The sequence below is a fragment of the Aphelocoma coerulescens genome, chromosome 23 (assembly GCF_041296385.1).
Source record: "Aphelocoma coerulescens isolate FSJ_1873_10779 chromosome 23, UR_Acoe_1.0, whole genome shotgun sequence".
Lineage (NCBI taxonomy): Eukaryota > Metazoa > Chordata > Aves > Passeriformes > Corvidae > Aphelocoma > Aphelocoma coerulescens.
Genome location: NC_091036.1, coordinates 5,537,098 through 5,562,428, shown reverse-complemented (window position 1 = coordinate 5,562,428; position 25,331 = coordinate 5,537,098). Strand labels below are relative to the sequence as shown.

The window sequence follows — 25,331 nt, the reverse complement described above, 5'->3', positions numbered from 1 at the left end:
ATAAAGAGTGGGAGATCCAGGATGAAGAGTGGGAGATCCAGGATGAGGAGTGGGAGATCCAGGATAAGGAGTGGGAGATCCAGGATGAAGACAGGAAGATCCAGGATAAAGAGTGGAAGATCCAAGATGAAGAGTGGAAGATCCAAGATGAAGAGTGGAAGATCGAAAATGAGGAGGGGAACATACAGGATGAGGAGGGGGAGATCCAAGATGAAGAGGGGGAGATCCAAGACGAGGAGGGAAAGATCCCAGACGAGAATTGGAAGATCCAAGATGAGATGGGGAACATGCAGGATGAGGAGGGGAAGATCTGTCCAAACTGAAGCCTACCCATGGCCAGATCTGTAAATCAAAGCCAGCTGACGGGGCTGGGAGCACCCTGGGATAGTGGAAGGTGCCCATGGCACGGCGTGGAACTGGATGCGATTTAAGGCCCCTGCCAACCTAAACCATTCCAAGATTCCACTGACACCCTCAAAAAGCCATTTGTGTGTCTCACACGTGCCACAGAGAGCTCCCCAGCCCCTCCCTGGCCTGGATCTGTCCTGTGCCAGGGCTGGAGCTCATCCCATTTATCTTCCTGCCGGAGGGAAGGGAAGCGGCCGGGGCGGGGAGATCGATAAAAGCTGCAATTATGTGCTGGTAACAATCAGCTCCAGAGCAATTAGGGAGCCAAGTTCTGCCATAAAACATGTGCAGAGAGGGGCAGCAGAGCCAGGGCAGCATTCCCATCTCTCCAGCATCTCTGCAGTTCCAGCCCTGCCTTTCCAGCCCCTCTGACCAGGGAGGACAGGGGACACCTGAGGTGCTGCCACCTCACCTGACCAGAACACTTCTGTAGTATTTTCTTCCACCTGCAGGCACCTTTTTGAAGAGCCAGGATGGGAAGAAAACAATAATAATAAAAAAAATCCTATGCACAGATTTCTCAGAGCCCCTTTGATTTCCTTGCACAGGGAATGGGGAAAAAGCATCTGCAAAGATCAAGATTCACCTTAACGAAAGGGAAAAGGGAAGGGGGAAATATTTAACTCTCCCAGGAAGGGAGTGAATTTGCTGTATTCAACAACAACAACAAAAAAAACCCCTTTCCACAGCCTGATTGCATCTAACCTTGCTTTTACATTCCTGAAGTGATTTCCAAATGAGGGCACGGATTAGGGAACAGACAGCGAAGGTGTTCCGCAAAACTCGGGATCAACTGAAACAAGCTGCAAGGGAAATTGTTTTCTTATAGATTATCAGCAAAGCCAGGCCCCATCCCAGAGGACACAGGGGGTTCATTAATGATGTACAGACACGTCTTTGGGAAACAGACAACAAATGAGAGCCGCCCTAAAGCCTCCCCTCCTTCTCCTGGCCGATGCTGATCCGGCTCTCCTGATGAAAAATGCATTTCAGCTGCTGTGCTTCCCGTGGAATGACACGGCCTGTTTTGTAGGGATTTATCTCCAGTGAAATATTTATGTCCAGGCCAGGTTGCAGGAAGGGTTACAGGAAGGTTTTTAAAGTATCAGCATCTCCTGTCCTACAGATCCCGCTGCCTGCAGACACCTCCCCTTCATCCCATGGAGCTTTTATCGCTTGGCTGCTTGTTTTGCTTTGTTTTTTAAGCATTGAAAGATAGAAAAAAGCTGCCAAGCTCCACAAAAACCAGCAGGAAAAACGAGGGCAGGTCCCCTCTGGCAGCTGGGCCGAGATCCTGCCTCGATTCCAGCTCAGGAACGGGGGAGTTCAGTTCATTTTCACAAACTCCATGCCCAGCTCATTCCCTCTGGCAGCACCGCTTCTGCGGCGTGCACAACAGGAGAACCCCGGACATTTATCTAATCAAGGGCAATTAGAACACTCCTCTTGACTTTCCCATTGAGGGAGAAAGGCTGACTCAGACAGGTGCTTTGGAGGAAGCAGCGCTCCTGCCAGCCAGGGAAAAGGCACCCCAAGGGAAGCTGCCTTTTCCAGGTGTTTGTGCTGCACAGCAACAACAAAAGGGTTTGGCTTTTTCCCTTGTAATAAAGTCATTTATGTGGTCAAGGAAAGCAGTAAAGTTGAATAATGATGTGGTTCGTGTGCTGAGGCCGTGACAGCACTGCTAAGAACAAGCAGGGAGCATCCAAATGGGGCAGCTTTGTGGATTTATCCAAGGAAAATCCTTTCCCTTTCCCCTGACTCCTCTCCAGAGCTGTGGAACTTCTTCCCAGCAAAAGGAAAAAACCTGCTGAGCTCCACGGAGCCCAGCCTTGGGAGGGGATTGCATGAGGGACTGGATGTCATTCCTGCTCCTTCCTGCTTCACTTCCCCTCTCCTGGATCCTGCCTCCAGAGCCAGCTGCACCCACAACCTCCTTCAAAGTCGTCACAGGAAACGGTGGGAACACTTCCAAGGAATCCACTCAATCCATTCTGGAGACCCTCTGCTCCCACCCTGGGCTGCCACAGCCTCGGAGCAGCATCTTCTCTCCACTGCCAAAGGATCTCCTGTTCCTCAACAGCACCTGAACATCCCAATCCTGAAATCTTTTTATCCCAATCCTGAATTCTCTGCCTGGGAGGGTGGGGAGGGGCTGGGATGGATTTCCCAGAGAAGCTGGGGCAGCCTCTGGATCCCTGGAAGTGCCCAAGGCCAGGTTGGATGGGAATTGGAGCACCCTGGGACAGTGGAAGGGTTGGATGGGATGGGAATGGATGGGCTTGGAGCTCCCTTCCAACCCAAACCCTCCCAGTATGCCAGAACTTTACAGATTCAGGTGTCACTGCTCTTTTACAGATGGAGAAATGGACTTGGGAAGGAATATTGGGAAGGAATTCCTGCCTGGGAGGGTGGGCAGGCCCTGGCACAGGGTGCCCAGAGCAGCTGGGGCTGCCCCTGGATCCCTGGCAGTGCCCAAGGCCAGGCTGGACATTGGGGCTTGGAGCTCCCTGGGATAGGGGAAGGTGTCCCTGCCCATGGCACCAGATGGGTTTTAAGGTCCCTCCCAACCCAAACCATTCTGGGGTTGTGTGAAATCCACGCTCTGGGGGATTTCAGCTGGCAAACGAACAGCAGCAGGATCGTGCAGGGAGGCAGCTGTGCATTCCTGGGGAAGCTGGGATGGGCGAGGCCAGGCAAGGGCATTCATTTATTCCTCTACCTTGGTACTGGGCGCTGAAGCCCTTCTGCCTGTGGTTGCCATCGGAGGTGAAGTGCAGCCGCAGCCAATTCTTGCTGCTGATCACAGGGGCCGGCAAATTCATCCCGGTGAACCTGCAGGAGAGCAAGGAGCCACGTCAGCATCCCGGCAGTGACACCCCAAACCCGGCCCTCCAGGCCATCCTCCTCCCCCAGGAATTCGGGAACTCCTCCATGGAGGACTCCTCCGTGCTCCAGGAGAGCACCCCCTGCCCCACGGGGGCTCCCAGCCTCTCCTTCCTGCTGGGATTCCCATCTGAGAGCTCCATGGTTGTCACTGCAGGGGTTTCCATTCCTTCTTCCTAAGGCAAAGAACATTCCCAAGCTTATTCAGTTCCCTTCTTCACACTTGGTGAACCCACGACAGAAAGCTCTGTTTAGTTTAACTCAGGAAGGGAAAGGATGGCAAAAACCTCCTTAATTTTGATTTTATTTATGACCTATCCCAACCTGAGGAAGATTCCAGCCAGCCACCAAGGTGGGAAGCTCCAGAACCCAGCAACCGCCCTTCAAAACTTTTTATCATTTTATTTCCTTTTAAAATACGAGGCTCTTTCCTTCATTAAACTCCAGCTCACAATTCCTGGCTGACTTTTATCCCAAGCCAAGTTTTAGACTGGAACACAACATTTTTCCCAAGTCACAGCACTTGGACTGAGGTCCACAGCGGTGACATTCACCAGGGTGGGGACCCCAACCACGAGCAAAGCCCTCATGGAACCTTCCTCCTGCTCATGAAAGTTAATTACTTTAATCCCCAACTATCACTTATTTAATTACTGCCATTCCAAGACCCATTATTGCCATTCCAACACCTTTTATTGCCATTCCAAGACTCATTATTGCCATTCCAACACCGTTTATTGCCATTCCAAGACCCATTATTGCCATTCCAACACCTTTTATTGCCATTCCAAGACCCACTATTGCCATTCCAACACCCCTGGTTCTTTAGGTGAAGGCAAAAGGATCCTCTGGGAACCTCCTCCATCCAGAGGATAATTCAGATTTGATTCTTAAACATTTTTTTAGCAGCAGATCTCACAGCCCACGGAGCTTTGGAGAGCCCTTCAGTCACCCAGCGCCTCCAGAGGCGACCTCAGCTCCTCCAAGGGGGATCCAGGCTGGAATTGGCAGCACTAATTAATGCAGAGGGGCTGCCCCGTGGCCCGTTAATGAGCTGCAGGGTGATTAGGCTGCAGAACTAAGGCATCCCTGCTGCCTACAGTATGATCCAAAGGCTGCATTATCCCGTGCCTGGATCCTGCAGCGCTCAGAGCGGGACTGGAACATTTTAAAACTGAGCTTTCAGGTTGTTCCCAACCATTTCTCCATGGATTATTTCCATTTCTGGTGCCAGCCCTCTCAGGAAGGCGAGGTGGTGCAGAAACAGGTTCTCTGTGGCTTTTTGCCATCCTTGGGTGACTCCAAGGCAGCTGAACTGACTGAATTGGGAACTTTCTCGTATAACCAAGTTCAAACCAACAGATTTGGGGCCCAGATCAAACATGGGATGCCTCAAACTGATCCTGAAGAAGTTCCCCTGGCTGGTTGTTATGACAACACCCTCAAACTTAATATTCCCACCCCCCAAGGGCCCTGTCACTGTTCACTCTGCATCAGCAGTCAAACCCCTCATAAATAATCTTCGGCTATGCAGAGCCAAATTTCCCTTTCACAGCTGTAATTCAGTGGCCTGAGATAAAAATGAGACAACAATAAACCAAAGCTGCCTGAACGAGGCTCAGTTTCTCCTGCCCCCCCTCCCTTTTCCTGTTTTTAATCAGCACATCCCTGAAGGGTGGATTCAGCAGCCTGAGGACTGGGAATCCACTGAGACAGGCACTTCATCTCCACAGGCTCACAGAACCATTATGGTTCAAAAAGACCTCCAGGATCATCAAATCCAGGCCCTCCTGAGCCTCCTCTTCTCCAGGCTGAGCCCCCCCAAGTTCCCTTTCCAGAACTGACTTTCCAGATCCATCCCACCACGAACTTCCAAGGATCCCAAATGCTTGAACTGGTCGAATTCCACCAGCCCAGTGAATGAACACTTGGAAAATCAATTGGAAAACATCAATGGATGGCACTTCCTGCTGCCTTTGAACAGCAGGAAAAATTCCTGAAGGCAAAACCAGGAGAGGGGACAAAAAATCCATCACAGCCCCGGTGCTCTGCACCCACAGAAGATTTAGGGAGCAGAAAAACCTTTCCCTGACTTTCCTGCATGGGAATTTTCCTCAGCTCCACGTGCCACTTGCTCAAGACATCGACAGCTTTTGGAAAGGGTGAAATCAGCCAAGAAATCCCCACCAGCTCCTCACTTCCAGGCACAGCCTGTCAGACTCACACACATCACTCTGTTCCCTCCAAAGCTCCCTCTCCCCTCCCCTTTCTCATCTGAAATCCAGCAGCAGAACTGCAGGATGAAGGATTCCATCCCCTAAAAGGATGGAAATTTTCCCACCCCATCTGCCCAGCCCCAGACTGGGTGGGAAAAGGGGTTAAAAAGCTCTGGATAAGAAATGCCGTGGCTGGAGCTCAGCATTCCATGGAAAACTCTGTGCCCACCGGCAGCCTTTCACCAGGAGGCTCCCACAGGTTTAAAATAATCACTAGAGGGCATGAATAGTTAATTGATAATGGAATATTTAATTACAGCTGCACAGCCTTGCCATGCAAATGCCCTGGCTGCTGTGGAGGGATCCCAGAGGGAGTGGGAAGGATGCTCAGCTGGGAGGAGAATCAGGAAACCAGGGAATCATCCCAAATCACCAAGCAGGGGCTTGGGGACAGGGCAGGCGGGTCCCACAGGCACTGGGCAGGGTGACAGCAGCCACACAAGGGCTGTGACAAGCTGGGGACACGCAGGACACCAGCTCTGCACCACCAACCCCTCAAAGCCACAGGAGCTTCCCCGAGCAACCCAACCCCATCTCCAGGAGAACACAGGAATCACAGGAGTTCCATTAGAGCTGGAAACACCCAGGGATGACTGAAGGGAGCTCCGAGTCCCCTCCACCTTCCCAGCACTCTCTGCACCACGGAATTCCCAGCACTCCCCATTAACCCAGTCCATCATGGGGTTTCTGAGAGGCCACTGGGGCCTGGCAATAAAAGCCCTTTCTCCCGGCCCTCTGCCACTGTGCTCCTCAGTATTCCAGACTTTTCCTTTTTCTCTGATTGGATTTAATGCCCATTAAATCTGAAAACCTCTTCCAGCCTCTGTCCACGTCCCCCTCCCTGCCATCACCGGGATATGGAAAATCATCCCAGAATCATGGAATGGTTTGGGTTGGAAGGGACCTTAAAGCTCACCCAGTCCCAGCCCTGTCATGGGCAGGGACACCTCCCACTGTCCCAGGCTGCTCCAAGCCCTGTCCCACCTGGCCTTGGACACTGCCAGGGGTGGGCAATCACTTAATATTGATACAAATCTGATCAAATTTCAAGTGACTTCAACATCAGACACCCAGCACACAGAAATCAATGCTCAGGAAATACAGGAACTCCTGGAACTGCCTGAAGAGCATCAAAAACCCCTCAGTGGCAGTGAAAATTTAAAAATATGGGGTTTTTTCTGCATGTCTGAGCCCAATTTATCTCCTCCTGCAATTCAAGCTCGTGCTGGAGGAACAGATTTTAGGTTTTTACCCCGTGGTTCTTTGTGGCACAGAGAAACAGGAGCGTGCTGGGAGCTTTCCATCCCTCCTGCTGCACCCACTCCTGGATTTATTTCCCTCTTTGACCACCCCAACTTCCATGAAAAGCAGCCAGCCATCCCCCCAGGACACCAATCCCCACAGAAATGCTGCTGTGCCTCCCACGGTGCTCCCAAAGCCATTCCTGCCCTGGCAGGAGCTGTGGGTCCGTCCCTCCCTCAGAACCATCCTTGTGCTTTCCCGGGCATGGTGGGATTTGGTTGGACTTGATGACCTTGGAAGTCTTTACCAATGATTCCAGGACCAGCAGGATTTCAGGATTTCCCTCTTTATTTTCGTGGTTTCCTTTGCTGTCCCCAAGCCCCACCTGAACTCTGCTCAGCCTGAGGAAAAAACTTCATCTCAAGCAACAGATTTTATCCCAAATCCTTTCCAGCAGCGTTTTTAACCCAGGATATTTTTCCCTTGAGTGGCACCGAAGCCTCCACATTAAACCCAATTCCTTTCTTGCAGAACACAGAGGGGTTAATGCCATCAAAACTCCTCTTTTTTGAGAGAAAGCACTGAAGTGTGGCCTTCTCAACTCTTTTCTTTATTCCTTTCCTTGCTCTCGCATTTCCCACCGAATCCAGGCATTAAATATTTATCCCATTCCCATCCCAGGCACAATTAGTATGGCTCTACATGCATGGCACTGATTACTCTGCATTCACGTCCCATTATCTATTTACAACCCCAATTCCTGCTTTCATTTGTTTCCACACGGAGAGGAAGAAAAGGAAAGGGAAAAAAAAAAATCAATGAAGTGTCACAAAGTGAGGCAGAAGCTCTGGAGGAGCAGCAGGAGATGTTTGCACACGGATTTGAAGCACCCTGAAATTAATCCAATCATGCATTTGGCCATTAGTTCTTCTTAAATGCACCCAAACACAGTGAGAATTCCTGGTGTGGATGGATGCTGCAAACCAGTGCAGGAGTCAAAGGTCAGGAATTCCAGCTAAAGGCAGGAATTCCAGCTGCAATCCCGTTATTTCAAGTGAAATATGTGGAGAGGATGGATTTAAACATGAACTTGAATTGCCCAAAATCGGGGTGCAGTCCAAAACCAGCTTCAAATAAAAGCAAAGGGCGTCACTGGGGATGTTTTATCTTCTCCTCCCTCCCCCCAAGAACTGCTTTTGTTGATTTAATGAAACCTCTGTGTTCATTTTATTTCTCTTTTTTTGGTTTGCCACCCCCTTGGATCTCTGCTGATAACCCCTGACATCAGCCAGGATCCTGGGTCCTCCTGGAGCCTCCACCACAAATTCTGGGTGAATCTCCCTGATATTCCATCTTCCTGGACTTGGCTCTGCCTTTCCCTGCCCTGGCTGGAGGAGGAGGAGGAGGAGGACGAGGAGGAGGAGGACGAGGACGAGGAGGACGAGGAGGACGAGGAGGACGAGGAGGACGAGGACGAGGAGGACGAGGAGGACGAGGAGAAGGATGAGGAGTAGGAGGATGAGGAGGATGAGGAGGATGAGGAGGAGGATGAGGAGGAGGAGGATGAGGACGAGGAGGAGGAAGAGGAGGAGGAAGAGGAAGAGGAGGACGAGGATGAGGAGGAGGAAGAGGAGGAGGAGGACGAGGAGGAGGAGGACGAGGAGGAGGACGAGGAGGAGGAGGAGGACGACGAAGAGGAGGAGGAGGAGGAGGAGGAGGAGGAGGAGGAGGAGGAGGACGAGGACGAGGACGAGGACGAGGAGGAGGAAGAGGAGGACAAGGAGGAGGACGAGGAGGACGAGGAGGACGAGGAGGACGAGGAGGACGAGGAGGAGGAGGACGAGGAGGAGGAGGAGGACGAGGAAGAGGAGGAGGAGGAGGAGGAGGAGGAGGAGGAGGAGGAGGACGAGGACGAGGACGAGGAGGAGGAGGAGGAGGAGGAGGACGAGGAGGAGGAGGAGGAGGAGGAGGACGAGGAGGAGGACAAGGAGGAGGACGAGGAGGAGGAAGAGGAGGAGGATGAGGAGGAGGAGGACGAGGAGGAGAAGGAGGAGGACGAGGAGGACGAGGAGGAGGAGGAGGAGGAGGACGAGGAGGAGGACGAGGAGGACGAGGAGGAGATCGAGGAGGAGGAGGAGGAGGAGGAGGAGGAAGAGGAGGAGGAGGAGGAAGAGGAGGAGGAGGAGGAAGAGGAGGAGGATGAGGACGAGGATGAGGATGAGGAGGGGGAATCAGCATTCCCATGGATGGAGGAGTCATGGCTGGCAGTCAACAGGAAATCCAAGGAGAAGAACACACCCGGATCACCTCCACCTCTGGAAATGTTCCAGGACAGGTTGGACAGGACTTGGAGCAGCCTGGGACAGTGCAAGGTGTCCCTGCCCATGGATGGGGTGGGACTGGATGGGATTTAAGGTCCTTTCCAACCCAAGCCAATCTGGAATTCCACGATTCACACTGGATTCAGCGCTGTGGACACTTGGTTTAACCAGAATTGTCGAGGGCACAGAACTGAGCCCAAGCCCCAGCACCCCCAGTTTCTCCCCAGAGCCCCATCCCCAGCCCAGCCAGAGCCTCCTTTTCCCTCCCATCCTTCATTCCACTGCACCATCCTGCCAATTCTGGGATTCATTTCCCTCTCAGTGCAACTCAGGGACACCTCTCAGCAGCTCTTGATCTCCCTGTGTGTTATTATTCACTTCACCTGTATTTTTAACTTTTCATCCAAACCTCTCCTCAAATCATCAGGAGAGCTGTACCATTAATTCTGAACATCTTACTTGAGCTTGTCTGCTCTCTTAAACAAAATATACTTAAGCACCTCTGGACCTCATTTTCTGGTCACAGGAGACGTCTCCTCACAATGGACTTTCACAAGGAAAATGAATAATTAGATCCAGTTATTGTTCCTCCTTTCATGCTGGAGGGATGGGAGGAGCACACCTGCATCTTAACTCTGCTCCAGAGCCTGGAAGTGGCTCAGGAAGGGCAGGGAGAGATCCCAAATCACCCCAGGTCTTGGGAAGCGGCAGGTTTGGGACATGTAAACCCTCTGATGATAGGGAATTCTGTAAAAAAAACACCCCATAAACAAGGAAAAGGAACTTCTGGGACCAACCAGGCAGGGATTTCCCTTGGAAGGATGTGCCCCTTCCAGGCTTCCCAGTCCCCTCCTTCACTGGAATGTTTTTTAAGACTGGAATTCCCCACTGGAATATTTTTAAGACCCATCTTAACCCCAGGGAGGGATTTAACCAAGCTTCTTCCTGCAGGAGGAGCAGTGCACTCCTCATTTCCCCAAAAAGAAGGGGAATTTCCTTAAGGACGGGCTATTTCCAGCTGGGAGTGTGGAAAACTTCCTGGCATGTTCACACCACCCCCCCCCCCCACCCCAAACTCCAGGGAATCCAGTGGCTCCAGATCCTGATGGAAAGGATAGAATGGGACAGGTTTGCTTCAAATCAATCCAGTCCAAAAAACGCCACCAGCGCTGAGCCAGAAGCCTTGGACTGGAAATGAAGGAATTCTCCTGATCTGGGCTTAGTCTCAGCCTTAATCCCAGGCTGCAGCTTAAGGGTAAATCCTTCAGGAGCAACTTTTGGCCTCCACCCCTTGTTGTTCCCTTCCTCAGAACTCCAGTGATGTGGTAACAGCAGAAATCGCTCCCAAAGCTTCCCCTTCCAGGGATGCCTGTCCCTGCTCCTTCCAGAAGCTGCTGCTGGAAGGGAAATCCCATTAATTCATCCCCCACTTCCCTTTTCCTTCTTTTTCCCTTGCATTCCCTCAAAAGGTGAAAGTGTTTCTGAGCAGCAGCAAAACTTCCATCGTCGACAGCACCTTTAATTCCTGCCCTCTCCCACTGAAATTTGCTGGCTGGAACCAAATCAATCCCCTTTTTTTTGGTTTTTTTTTTTTTTTTTTTTTTTTTTTTTTTTTTTTCTTTTTGCAGGAACTTTTGCACTGGAGTTCTTAATTCTTCCTTTTTTTATGTGGCATTTCCCCAGCTCATCTTTGAAGGAGCAGAAGCCGAATCCTTGGCTGATTTGGGGCGATGGAGCTCAACTGGAGCCAAAGCCAAACCAATTTCCACTGTCCAGGGGGCCTGATAATCTCATTTTTTCTGCTGTTTTCCTTCCCCTCTGAAATGTTTCAAAATTATCTCAGGCTGAATTCTCCTGGATCTCTGTTCGGGTTTAATTTCACTTTAATGAGAAGTGACTCAATGGTCCACAGGCATTTCTGGAACTGTCACAGCTGAGCAACCCAACAGGTGAAAGTGTCTCAGAGGGCTTTTTATTACATTTAGCAGTGATTTATGCACAAACCCCGCCCACTGTGGATTAGTTTTTCTTGGATTTCATGGACATTCCACACGTTTATACACACAGGCAATAGGTATCCATGTTAGATATAAAAAGAGCAACAAGCTCATCTCAGAGGCAAATATTTCCCAGGCATTCAGAAAATTTAGATTTTTAGTTTTAGAGTGAAAACCTCTTTAACCCAAAGGCACAGCTTCCCATGGAGCAAAATGCAGCTGGGGCAGAAAGGTGATTGCAAAGCACTGAGCTGGCCACGAACACAGAAATATTCCCAGTTTTCACCCTAATGCAGCTGAAATCCCATCAGAGCTTCGAGTGCAGGACGTTCCCGAGGTCCCACCAAAGGTCTGGACTTCAAAGCTGCGTCTGGGTAATTCTGAGATGCTTCAGAAGGGACGTGGCTGGTGCCAAGGCTGAAAGGAGAGGGGGCTCCTGCCAGGAGCCAGCTTTGTTCTGCACTCAGGTTGGACATCAGGAGGTTGGAAATTCCAGGAGGAATTTCCTCATGGAGAGGGTGGTCAGGCCTTGGAACTGCCCAAGGAGGTTTGGAGCTGCCATCCCCGGAGGTGCCCAAGGAAGGGCTGGACGTGGCACTCAGCGCTCTGGGCTGGGGACAAGAATTGGTCCCAGGTTGGATCTGATGATCCTGGAAGGCTTTTCCAACCTCAGTTATCCTGGAAAGGAAAACAGGGTCCTGCACAACACCTGTGCCAGTGCTGCATCCACAGGGAGACCTCTGGACCCCCTGCAAATGGGGACAGAAAGGGCTGCCCCCGATTAATTAATAAAATAATGACTCCCACGCTCGCTGCTAATTAAAGAGACAATAAATTTCCAATCAAAAGAAGCCAAGTGACAGAACCCAGGTGCTTCCCACGACACTCCCACCCTGAAACCAGCGCTTGGTTCCAGCCCCACCACGCCGAGGTGACAAACACGATTATAACGATTCCATCCAGGAGCAAACAGCTCCTCATTCAGCACAACACAAGGAAGGCGAATGCAGCTGAGGCTCGCTAATGCTGCATCGCAAATCCCCCCCCCCCCCGAAAGCTGCTACAGCTTTATTAGAATTTCCTCGGAAGCCTCGCTGCTATCAGGGCTGCTGCAGAGATTGTTTTCCCCGGGCAGGCAAAGGGAGATGTGCTGATAAGGAGCCGGGCTGTGTTTATCACCGGATAAATAACACCAGCCCCAGCCCTCCGTGCGGGGCTTTGTCACCCTAACAATGCACTTAAATTCCATTAAACCCGGAGTTTCATTGACAAACGAGGCTGGCGGGGCAGCGAGGGGGGATGTTTCATCCCGCTAAAATCTGCAGAGGGAGCCCAAGGAGCTGAAAGGGGAAATTCTGGAGCTCCAAGCCTGCAGGTTTCCCAGCTCGCCGGGCACTGGAGTCGCTCCCTTTGGGAAGCGGGGCACAGCGAGGTCACCTCAGCCGCGCTCCCGGACACGCAGGAGGGACCGAGCTGATCCCGGCTGCCTCCGAGATGTCACATTAATAATGGAAGAGGCTCGCTGGAAGCGACAAGCGGCGCCTTGGTGGCAGCTCGGCCGCGCTCACAGCAGGCACGGGCTCAGCCCTGTCCCTCCTGCAGCCCTGCTCGTGTCCGGCATCCCTGAGACACTCGGGGGGGAAAAGGGACGTGGCCACCCCTGCTGCCGTCACCTCTCAGCTCCAGAAGGAAAAGCACCTTGAGGAAAGAGGGGGGAAAGGAAGGGATCACATTGCAAAAGACCTCTGAAGTGGCCGAGGATGCCACCACTTCAAGGGTTTCAGGCACAAGTCACCCGTCACACTCTGTAGGTGCCACCTCCTCTCCTCCTCTCCTCTCCTCTCCTCTCCTCTCCTCTCCTCTCCTCTCCTCTCCTCTCCTCTCCTCTCCTCTCCTCTCCTCTCCTCTCCTCTCCTCTCCTCTCCTCTCCTCTCCTCTCCTCTCCTCTCCTCTCCTCTCCTCTCCTCTCCTCTCCTCTCCTCTCCTCTCCTCTCCTCTCCTCTCCTCTCCTCTCTCCTCTCCTCTCCTCTCCTCTCCTCTCCTCTCCTCTCCTCTCCTCTCCTCTCCTCTCCTCTCCTCTCCTCTCCTCTCCTCTCCTCTCCTCTCCTCCTCTCTCCTCTCTCCTCTCTCCTCTCTCCTCTCTCCTCTCTCCTCTCTCCTCTCTCCTCTCTCCTCTCCTCTCCGTTTTTTCATTTGTTCCTGCAGTTTCTACAAATCTCTTTTACGGCGCAGCAAAAAACGTCACAGAGACCGGGAGAAAACAAGATTTGGGAAGTGCAACTCGGATTCCTGGCAGCTCCATGAAAAACCTGCTCGAATTCCAGCAGTAGGAACGACAAGGGAATGCAAAGCAGCCTCGGGAAGGAGGAGAGCAGAACCTGGGAGTTCTCCGGAGCAAAGAGTGATTTTTCTGGCTCACCTCTGGCACCGTGGGATGGGAATGTCATCGGAGTTTTAGGATCAGCTCCACGCTGATGATAAATAATGGCCCCAAGTCCCCCAAATGCTGAAATCCCCCTTTGGGGGCACAGAGTTTCTGTCTCCCTTTTAGAGCTGAGGGGAACTGAGGGGCTGTGACCAGGGGAGGTGACAAAGCCCCGGGGACAGGTGTAAGCCAGGCCTAATGGTGCTGCCTGCAGGCAAAAGCCTGGACTAATCCAGTCCCTGACCATTGCCACCAGTTCTTCCAGCACAGGCTCCGACTGATGACAGCAACAGCATGTCCTGTCCTCCCACCACCTCCTCCACCTCAGAACAGGCTGAAGCTTGTATTTATTTTTACTTTTATTTATTTTTAGTTGATTTATGAAGCTGGAGCGATGGCAACACCCACAGCCCACCCGGATTCCTGACCTGGTGCTGAGCTCTGACTGTGCTGGGAGTTCTCCTGTGCTCAGACCACGAAAAATTCCTGCCTGGGGACAGAAAGATGGGAAGGCTTCACCACTTGTGGGTATTTGCATGAAGAACCCACATTCCCAAGTTTCCACAGACAGAGCAATTTGAACTCTCAGAGTGTCAGGGCTGTTTTACTCCATCACTTCCAGCTGCAGCTGGGTTTGGGAGCAGAATTCCCCTTGCAAAGAGCTCGGTGGAACCATCTGCTTGTTTACTCCAGATCCGAATTTCGCACCACGGCCACGGCTGAGGGAGAGCTGAGCAGTGGCTTCCAGCCAAATCCCCAGAATCCGCTCAGTCCCGATCTCCAGGCCCAAAGCCACGAGAAATTCCTTAAGAAAGGCTCCTGCTGTGTGGTGGCCTCTCCACAAGGAGTGCAGCAGCAGGGAATCGTGGAATGGTTGGGGTTGGAAGGACCTTAAAGCTCACCCATTCCACCTTCCAGGGACACCTCCCACTATCCCAGGTTGCTCCAGGCCCCATCCAACCTGGCCTTGGACACTCCCAGGCATGGGGGCAGCCACAGCTGCTCTGGGAATTCCATTCCAGCCCCTCACCGCTCTCACAGGGATGAATTTCTTCCCAATATCCCACCCAAATCTCCCCTTTTCCACTTTGAAGCCATTCCCCCTCATCTTGCCCCTCCATCCCTTGTCCCAAGCCCCTCTCCTGCTCTCCTGGAGCCCCTTTAGGCCCTGAACATTTTAAGGCACTGCTGCCGTGCACTTTATGGCCCGACTGAAGCCTCCAAAGCATCACAAACCCCTTTCCCCTCTCCATCCCTACTCAACAGGGATCCACCCTGCTCCTCTGGATGCTTCTTCCATCGCCTCCAACCCCCTGTGAAGCCATGGAATTGCATCCTGTTCCAACCTTCAGCTCCCATCAAGGAAAAGTCGCTTCCCTCCCTCCCTGCTCCAGCCCCACGTTCCTGTGGTGCCTGAATCTGCCTTCATCAGCCTTTCCATTCCTCTCCCTGGCAATTTGCTTCCCCAGAACTTGTTTGCTGCTTTTCTGGGAATTTGTGTCCAAGCTTGGGGTTACCCACAGCTGCTGGAGAACTGTGGAGATCCCATCAGCAAACAATGCAATGCTGGCTGAAAACCCCAGTCTGGGGAGCTTGGAGGGGTTTGTGGAAATCAGGATGGGGTTTTTTCTCCCATTTTTGAATATAGATATTAAGGAAAAAGGTGGTCCTGAGTTTTTCCTTCGTGGAAGGAAGATGGATGAGGAGGGCCCCAGGACATCAGCTGAGTTTTGTCACGTCACCACATCCTCCAAACTCCTGCAAGTTTCTCCAGTTTTCATTCAGAATTAATGAGCAGAACCCTTTCAATTGAGGAAAAACGTTGTTTCCACCCCCTCTTTTCCTTGTGCCAGAAGAAATGGGGGCAAGAGGGGAAGAAACACCCCAAGAATCCCCTCACGGCCCTAAAATCTCCCTCTTACATCAAACACGGCACTGCCCCAACCCAAACTCCTCCTGCTCCTCCCCAGCAGCAGCACGGGAGGTTTGTCCTTCACCATCAGCCTCTGGAATGGCTTCTCCAGTCCCAGGAATTCCCTCTGTGCCGAGCTCAAGCTGCCACAACTTCAGCTTTAGAAACGATGAGTTCTGCAGTAAAGACACGAGAGCCCATCCTCAGACAGGGAACTGCACAGAAATTCCTTCCTTGGAATCCCAGGGGAAATATATTCAGGATAACGATGTCCCTGAAATCAGGAGGGCAGGGAGGTGAGATGAAAGCAGGGCCGTGAGCAGGGAACAGTTCAGAGCCAAATCTCACCATCCTCACACCGAGTGTGTGGCAGGGCCTTGTTTTGGCATCTCCACTGCCGGATTTCCAAAGAAACTTTGCCCTAAAAAGTGGGCTAAAGCTGGCTTTGTTCTGCTGCACTCTTCAGGCAGGAGGAGAACACCCAAGGGGATGGTGCTGGGGGAGGATTTGGGGTTATTTTCTGTCTCAAGTCTGGAAAGGATGAAGATATTCCATACTGCAGGCAACTGAAGCATTTGGAAAACTGGGACATGGGACATGGATTGTCTGTGCAGGGCCAGGGGTTGAATTTGATGATCCTTGTGGGTCCCTTCCAGTTCAGGATATTCCAGGATTAAAATCCTGGGAAAGAAGTGTTTATCTTCATCCTCCTCCCTTCTCTAGGCACCAGGCCTGGACTGGGTGATCCCACCTCAGGTGGCAGAGGACACACCTGGGCTGCTCCCAAATCCCCCAAATGAACCAATTAATTATCTCCAGATTCAGGGTTATCTGATCAGTATCTAACAGAAATAATCCCCCACTTTGGCCAAGCAAGGAAAGTCAGGAAAACCAGGACAAGATTCCCATTCCAGGGTCTGACCTGCTCTGTTTTTTCCACTCTCTGCTCAGTCCCCAGCACCCGGGAGAAGGTGTTCTCCCAGCCAGCCCAGGCTCTGGGATTTCCAGAGCCAGAATTCAGCTTTTCCACCACAAGCCCCTCAAAAAAAAGGCATCATTTAACTGGAAAAAATCAATGGAAAAATATTCCAGCAGCAGTGAAGGTGTCCCTGCCAGGAACACAATGACACAGGTACAGGACAGAGCCACGATGAACACAGTGGGAACGTGCACATGGAACTGCATCCACACAATCCTGGGACACGGCATGGGAATCCCTGCTGCACCCTCCCATCCAAAGTGCCAATGGCTCCAGGATAAACCATTAATAATTAAAGCCTCCGAGGTGGCTGCAGGGGCAGTGGGAGGCAAAGAAATCATTCCCTTCCTCTCCAAGGTCATCCAAGTAAATGAGGCCTCCCTGAAGATTCCCCAAATATCCATGTCCTGGATGTTGTAACTCCAGAAAAAGAGAGAGGGAGATCAAATATTGGGAAAGCTCTGAGCTGGAGCTACAAAAGGCAGGAAATCCAGCGTTAATTGGATCAGATTCAAAAGGAGCAGAAGGGAGGAGGAAAAGATCCAGATAAAGATTGTCTCCAACGGGGACCGCGTTTACCTTTTTAATTTCTGATCCTGCTCTCCTCCGAGCAAGGTGCTTGGGATTGGGCAGGAATGAAACAAAAGCTGGGCACCGTTCCCAGAAAAGCAGCCTGGGAGCAGTGAATCCTCCCGGGCAGCCCAGCAGGGATCTCTGTGTCCCACAGAGGCACCGAGGGGACGCGGCCAAGGTGACACAGCCGGGATGGCCCCGAGCGCGGGGCTGGGGCCTCTGCTCAGCTACAATCTGCTGCACAGTCTAGACATGCCTGGGGTCACACCTGGCTCTGCAAAAGTCATCTCCACACGCTGGTTTTTTATTTGTGCTTCCTGCCTTTTGTACAGCACGGAAAAGGTTCCTGTCCCCATCTGGGGTTTTGTGCCAGGTCCTGCATTTACCCAGAGAGCAGGGACTGGAGGAGTACAGGTCACGATTTACTGATGCCACCAACTGCATCAGCACTTCCAGGTTCTCTCTGACCCCTCTCAACTCCAGACAGCACCAGGCATGAAGGCTTCTCCCACCCCAGCTCCCTCCTCCTCCTCCAAACCCCTGCATCAATGCTGTCCTCACAAAAATCTTCTCACAGAATCCCAGCACGCTTTGGTTGGAAGGAGCTTAAGGATTATCCAATCCTTCCCCTGGATCCAGGGACACCTTCCACCGGACCAGGGTGCTCAGAGCTCCTTCCCTCCCTTCAAAGGGCAGCGCTGCTGCTGATTTACACTGAAAAATAAAAGACAGGCAACACAAAAGATTATCTGGGATCACTGAGAGGAATTTTTATGAGGGAGCAAAGCCTGGGTAATGATGATGTTGAAGGAGCAGTCGTTTGCTCAGAATGGTCCCTGTGGTAATTCCTGCAGCGTCTCCAGAAGTTTAATACTCGGGATTATTGCAGGGAAGTCTCTCAGAACGAAGCAGATCCTTAACTTGCTCTGACATTGTCATTTTACACCACATTATTCCACGGGAGACCTGCACAGCAATAAATCCTTCCTTTGCCAGGGTGTGGGAGCCCTGTGAGAGGTGCCAGCCACCAGCTAAAGCAACAAATTGTTCAGCTAAATTCTTATTTCTGCCCCGAATTCCACCTTGTCCTCAATGACTCTTCAGGGAGGAAAAAAAAAAAGGAGTCACCTGCTTAAAGCCTCCGGGAAGCTCTGAGATTTCATTCCCTGATAAACTCATGCTGGAGCTTTAATTTAACAGCAGCAGGGACAAGAAAAGTGCTTTTCAGCAACTTCCACTCAATGAGGCTATGAGAGAAATAAAGCTTGGTTTTTCCTCCTTTACTCCTTTCCCAACTCATCCTTTCCAACCCAGCTTTGGCTCTTCCTGCCACGAAAGGAGTTGTGAAAAGCTGTTTGCAGTGTCTTATTTACTCTAGGAAGCAACTGAATAACTCAAGCAGGGAGCATAAAACAGGCCTGGCCTTATCATTTTGGGTGAATTCTTTAGAAAAATCAATTTTCAAGAGTGTTTGCTGCTGAGAGAATTCCTGGAATTCACCACAAGAGAATCAATTGTTATTTCTGAGGACCAAGTGGCCCCTTCTCAGCAGCAAAGTGAGGGCTCCTGTGTCCATCCAAACATTCCAGCACCCACTCAGCAGTAACCCCTGCAGGGATTCCCTGGGTGAAAGCTCTCAGGAAAGGGAAAAAACCTCATTTTAAATTCCAGCTGCCCCTGTGCCTCCCACCTTCACCCAGCCAGGAATTCCCAGGTGGGATCATCAAGTTCCCAGTGCTGCTTGTTTCCTACTGAGACAAAAGCTCCCCTCACTGCCTGATGCACTCTGGCCTTTAGGAAATGCTCATTAAAATCTCTGCACTGTGAACAATTCCAATTTCACACCCCAGACAGGCCACGAGGACACAGCCTGCCATATCCCAAAAACCTTCCACCTGCCACTGGCAAAACATGGGAAAGAGGTGGAGAATTAGCCAAGGTCACCCAGATGGATTGGAGCAAACAAAAACCCGTGAATCTGAGGGCTGATGTCACATCCAGAATGCCCAGCCCAGCTCCACGAGTCCTGGGAAGGTCTCTGAAATGGCTTTGCTCAGCCCAAAGCTGGGAGGAGGGAGCAGGATTTGTTCATTCCGGCTGTTCCACGCTGTCTGCTGGATATCAGTGGGATGAGCCGGTGTCTGCTGTGGAGTTGGACACAGGAGGAGCAGAGATTTCACTGGCACAAATCCCAGGGCAGCCTCTGCCAGCAACAGCTGCTCCCTGTCTGGGAGAACCAGAGCCGCTCTTCTTCCCGAAGTCTTCCAGCAATAAAGGACTCACAGAGCCGAGTGCTGCATTCCTGACGTGCCAGGCTGGCCCAGGAGCTGGGGCTGAATCCAGCACAGCCAGGAACACCGGGAAAGGGCTTTGGGGAGGAGCATCCTGGGCGTGGGCTGGGGCTGAATCCAGCACAGCCAGGAACACCGGGAAAGGGCTTTGGGGAGGAGCATCCTGGGCGTGGGATCGTAGGGACAGCGTGGCTCTGTCTGCACCTCTCTGCTGGACAGACACGCACAGGCCACCAACAGAACCTTCTGGAAACCTGTCCCTGAGCACAACCAATCACTGGAGACAGGCAGGACAACTGGGGCAAGGCAGGGACTGACATCTCCGCCAGCTGCTTCCATTCTCCCATTCCCCACTCCTCATCTGCTTCCATTCTCCCATTCCCCATTCCTCATCTGCTTCCATTCTCCCATTCCCCATTCCTCATCTGCTTCCATTCTCCCATTCCCCACTCCTCATCTGCTTCCATTCTCCCATTCCCCATTCCTCATCTGCTTCCAGACTCCCATTCCCCACTCCTCATCTGCTTCCAGACTCCCATTCCCCACTCCTCATCTGCTTCCAGACTCCCATTCCCCATTCCTCATCTGCTTCCATTCTCCCATTCCCCACTCCTCATCTGCTTCCATTCTCCCATTCCCCATTCCTCATCTGCTTCCATTCTCCCATTCCCCATTCCTCATCTGCTTCCATTCTCCCATTCCCCACTCCTCATCTGCTGCTCCTTCCAGTGCAGTCCTGGGACACAGCACAGGCTGCCCCATCCCTGGCCGTGTCCCAGGCCAGCTCAGAAAGGACTTGGAGCAACCTGGGATAGTGGAAGGTGTCCCTGCCCATGGCGGGGGGTGGGATGGGATGAGCTTTGAGGTCCCTTCCCACCCAAAGCATTCCAGGATTCTCTGAATGGCTGAGAGTTTCACAGGACACGTGTCAAGGTTGACTCAACGCTGCCTTATGTCTGAATTAATTACATCATCCTTAATGAGAATTGAAAATTATGAACTCTGAACAGCCCTGAGTGCCCCTGAGCTCTTCAGTGGAATCCCACTGGGAATCCAGTGTACCCAGGGATGGATGTGTGGGGGGAAAGGGTTCGATGGAGTGCCCAGACCTGGTGCTGGGATGGTGCTGTGATTCCAGAAGAGCAGCAAGATCTCCTCCAGGGCAGGAAAACGTGGGAAAATGTGAGAATTCCAAATTACTGCAGTGCCTGCAGCACCTGCTCCTGGCTGGGACCTGCCTGTGGCACCTCAGGGACAAGAGCCAGCAGCAGCTGATGGCCACAACCTCCTCTGAGCATTTCACAGCACCCACAGCTCCTGGAAATATTCCTTTGGGTCAGCCACCAGGCAGCTTTCCCTGGATTACAGCAAAACCAGCTCCCACAGGAACACCGTGGTGCCTGACCAGCAACAGGGGGGAGAATGGAGGGAACACAGGAAAAAGGAGCAGGTGCCACATTCCAGCAGGGCTCCATTCATCCAGGAATCACCCCAGACATCACCCCAGGAGCTGGAGCTGAGCTGTGCGAGTTTCCCCTGGGACAATGGGATCAATACCATGGAGCCTGGGAAGCTCCAGCTCTCCCAGTGCCTGCATTCCCAAACCACTGCACTCCCAGCACACACCCCCAGCCTCCGCAGGCTGCGATTTTCCTACATCCCAAACCCCTCACTGTCTATTTTCAGCCCTCCCAGACAGGTACTCAAGGCACTCATCTCCCCAGACAGACAAAACCAGCCAGGACTGACAGGTTTGGTTTCACTCCAAGGGATAATTTCTGTTCTTTTTCTAAAATCAGCACTCCTACATCTCCTTCTGTATGCAAGGATTTCATCTGTAACCTGCTGGTGACCACACAAAATGTTCATTTTACAGGAGATCCTGCTCTGCCCTTGGAGTTCCTTGGAACAAACCCACCCTGATCCAAACCTGGTCTTTCTCCTCTAGTCAGTTTTTCTTTAGTTCAAACAAAACCGGTTATTTTATGGAGCCCTGGACAACTGCAGGTGAAGGTACTGCAGAGAGGGCAGTGGTAAAAAAATCCTGTTAATATCTGGAGGACAATAAACAAAAAAAAAAAAGGGAAAAACCCCAATTGTGCCAGTTGCCCATCAAACTGTGAGCACCTGTGGGTACAGATCACCCCTCATTACAACAGCGCTATCAAAGTGCACTCGAGTCATTTCATATTTGCTGTGTCACAGTTAAATTACCAACAAGTACAAGCAGAAATGGATTTTTACAGCCAGCAGATTAAATTACACACCCTCCCCTCGCTGCCTCTCTCCTGAAAATCCCCGGAACAAACAGCAGGTGCGTTAGAACAGAGATCAAGGCGGTGTTTGGTCTGTTCTGTTGACAAATATTACCCAGATACCAACCCCAAACCCCGGCGGGCAGCAGAGGGAGGTCACCTCCCTATCAAGGAAAAGCAGGCAGCGAATTCCATCCAAACACAGCTGCTATCAGGGAGCATTCCCAAGATCAGCCCTCCCTGCACCTTCGTTATCTCACCCGCCCGCATCTTATCTGGGGACTCGCAGCACTCCCACATTTACATGCAGCATTTCAAGTCATTCCTCCCCAGTCACCTCCTTATCAGCTCCTGTGTCCCCTGCCCTCACTCACAGGTGGCTCTGCCTGTCCTTTATGTCCCCCCCGTGCTCTGGGGATGCCACCAGAGCCCAGCTCCGCGTGAGGGGAGGCTCAGGATGAAGCACGGGGATGTTGGTGACAAGGTCCAAGTGCTGGGAGCACCACGTCCTGAGGATACAGGGAGGGATCGCTTCACTTCCACACACATCAGCTCAGCCAGGAGTTTTACATCCCCAGCCCAGAGAGGGAACAGGGACAGCCATGAGCCACCTGGGTCCTGGCAAGGTGATGGCCTTGGTGACACCATCAGAGAAGGCAGGAAAACGATCTCCTCATGAATGAAACACAGACAGAGCTTTGGAACACCTTCACCTGGGATCAGCCAAATAAACGCATTTGGGGGGATGAATCCCAAAACCCCAGTGTGGGTCAGGTTTAGGGGACCACAGAGGCTCATCTGGTCCCACCTCAGGGCCATCCCAGAGCACAGGGCACAGGATTGAGTCCAGAGGGCTCTGGAATATCCCAGTGAGGAGACTCCAGCCCCTCTCTGGGCTCTGTTCCAGTGCCCCCAGTAAAGTTCTGCCTCCTGTCCAGGTGGAGCTCCCTGGGCTCAGGCCCTGCCCGTTGCTCTGGTGCCACTGCTGGGCCCTGGGAGCAGAGCCTGGGCCCTGCTCTGACCCTCCCTGCACCCAGGGACACCCAGGGACACCCAGGGACACCCAGGGACACCCAGGGACTGAGGGTCCCTCTCAGCTGGGGCTCCTCTCGAGGCTGAACAGCCCCAGCTCCCTCAGCCTTCCCTGGGCAGGGACATGCTCCAGGCCCTTCCTCATCTCCCCAGTGCCCCAGGAGCTCCCTGTCCCTGCTGTGCTGAGGATCCAGAGCTGGACAAACACTCCAGCTGTGCCTCACAGGGCTGACAATTACATTTTTAATTCTCACTGAAGACAACAGCCTACGGCCCAGTTGATCCCACCCGCCCCGTGTGAAGCCACCCCTGCCTTCACTCCTTTCTCAGAGGACAAAAACCCCAGGAATGCCCTTGGCTCCCTCCTCCCAGAGGCTCTGAGGTGGTCAATAACAATAAAAATGTGCCTGCAGAGCTTTCAACCTCAAAGCCTGATTCTCCAGGCACTCTCCTGCAGTTCCTCTCTAATGGCATTTCTTTATGGCCCGGCCCAAGGAACCTAATCTTGCAATTACTCCATTTAATGCCGTGTAATGGCTGAGCAGGCTGAGCAGCTTCCTGGGATATGGGGAAGGAGAAGTGTGGTGTAATTGCATTAAAGTGGGAAACAGGAGTAACTACTCACATTACAAAGGGCCAGGAATAAAAGGCAACACGAAGGTAAAGAGTTTATGGTGTGCAGCTTTCAGCAGCATGGGAGGGACCATTCCCCTCCCGTCCCCTTTGCTTCCCCATCAGCACAATAAAGGGGGAAAAGGAGGGAGTTGGGAGCATAAAATCCACACTGCAAAGGGGATAAATGGGGTTTGAGGATGGAGTGAGCAGGGCAAGGGCAAGGCAGCTCCAGGGAGATGATTCTCCTGCTGCACTGCAGCATTCCCAGGAGAATCTGGAAGCACAAGGCCCTAAAGCTGGGAAACACCTGCTGAGCCAGCCCTGCTTCCCAGGGCAGAGACCTCCCTGATCCCTGACTGCATGGCAGGGAAAAGGAGACTGGAAAAACGAAATAGGAATAGAGGTTGTGCTTTGAAAAACCTCTGGGGTGACCCTCAGCAGTGCTGGAGGAGAGGGATGGCAGCGGGGGATCAATTCCTGACGGGAAGGACTCCTCACTCCAGCTTGCAAAAGCCAAGGATCAAGTCTCCCAGGCTCTGGAATTCAGGCACAATGAGGATTCAAGGGATTCCCAAGGAATGCAATGAAAAGCTTTCACCCTAAAAGAAGAAAACAACACAAGTGGGAGGGACGTGTCCTGTGTGTTCCACGTCTTCCAACCCAACCCATTCCACGACCCCATGGCTCTGGTCCCCTTTGCTCTGCAAGAGGAAAAACCACAGCACACACCACGAAAGCAGCTCAGGCACCCAGACTGAGCTGAAGGGAGCACCCCTGAGCTACAGAGGGACCTGCTGGGACTCAGCCGGAGCCTCTGAGCTCAGCATGGCACACCTGAGAGCACCTGTACCTGTAATAAATGCAAAAATCCACCACAACAGCACCAGATTATAATGATGCCATGAAGAGTTTTGCCTTTTCTTTTATACCCCTGTTATACCTTTTTACAACTTCTGCATTCCTAGTGCTTTTTGCCTCCATTCTTGGACTTGTTTGTCAAGCTGAGAGACTCAGCATTTTAGAAGCTTCGTAGCCAGGGATCAGTGTGCCCCAGAGCCCAAGGTCCTCTCCAGAACACATTCTGTAAACTCAGATAGAACCATCCAGGGGAAGGCTCCTTGGGGAGGGGGGCTCACTTGAGCCTCTCCTTGGGGAATCTTTGATAGATCTGCTAATTAGTAACACCTATAATGATACACCAGATCTTTTGGGGGTGCATTGTGGGGTGCATTTCAGTGCATATGACCTGGATGTGTGCACCTAAGGATTCTTAAAATAAATCCCAAGGTAAAATCCCTTTTCCCCTTCTAACCGTGTCTGCCTCTTGATTTTAAGACCAGGAAAAGGCATCAATAAAATAAACTATTTCCTATTCACCTTGGGACTTTTAAGGCCCCATCTCTGTGCTGAGACCTTTTCCTGCCATCCCAAATCAGAGGGCAGAGTCTGAGAGATGAAGCTTTTAAAAGCTGGATTCGCCCCGTGTCATTATGAGAAGCAACAAAGACAACGCTGAACCTTCTCCTTTCTTCTGCTCCCACTGGAATGGGAATCCTTCAGACATTTCAGCTTCTCCCTCCATCAGACTCCACAGAGATCCTCCACACCTTCACACGTCTGATCCTTTCAGCTCAGCTCTCAAATGTCAACATTCATTTACCTCCTAATTAACATCATTACGAGCAGTGACAGTTTTCTCATCTTCCCGCTTCAGGTTTTGGGGTTTTTTTTCTGGTCTGGCCTGATGGTTTCTGTCAAGAGGCTGTTTGCACTTCCAGTTTTTCTCAAGTAACAGTAAAAACTTGTTCTTTCCAATGAGGAGCTGCTGTGTATTCCAGGGATTGCTCCTGATGAGGCAGGGACTGGGAGCGCTGCTGGAAGAGCTCTGGCAACAGCTTCACCACAACTTTAATTGCAATTCACCCAGAGTCTTCTCCTCCTGTTAATTTTCCTGGCTTGCCTTTGACTCGTGCAGAGCAAAGGGGACCAGAGCCATGGGGTCCTGGAATGGGTTGGGTTGGAAGACGTGGAACACACGGAACACATCCCTCCCACTTGTGTTGTTTTCTTCTTTTAGGGTGAAAGCTTTTCATTGCATTCCTTGGGAATCCCTTGAATC

At 51.9% G+C, this 25,331-nt stretch overlaps 1 protein-coding gene across 1 annotated transcript in view; it reads right to left on the bottom strand.

The window, feature by feature from the left end:
• Window positions 1-25,331, bottom strand: part of CSMD2 (CUB and Sushi multiple domains 2) — a 368,722-nt gene that overhangs the window by 186,318 nt on the left and 157,073 nt on the right. The window contains exon 7 of the mRNA XM_069036010.1: window positions 3,131-3,243. Coding sequence (XP_068892111.1) covers window positions 3,131-3,243 — 113 coding nt within the window. The remainder of the gene's footprint in view (window positions 1-3,130; window positions 3,244-25,331) is intronic.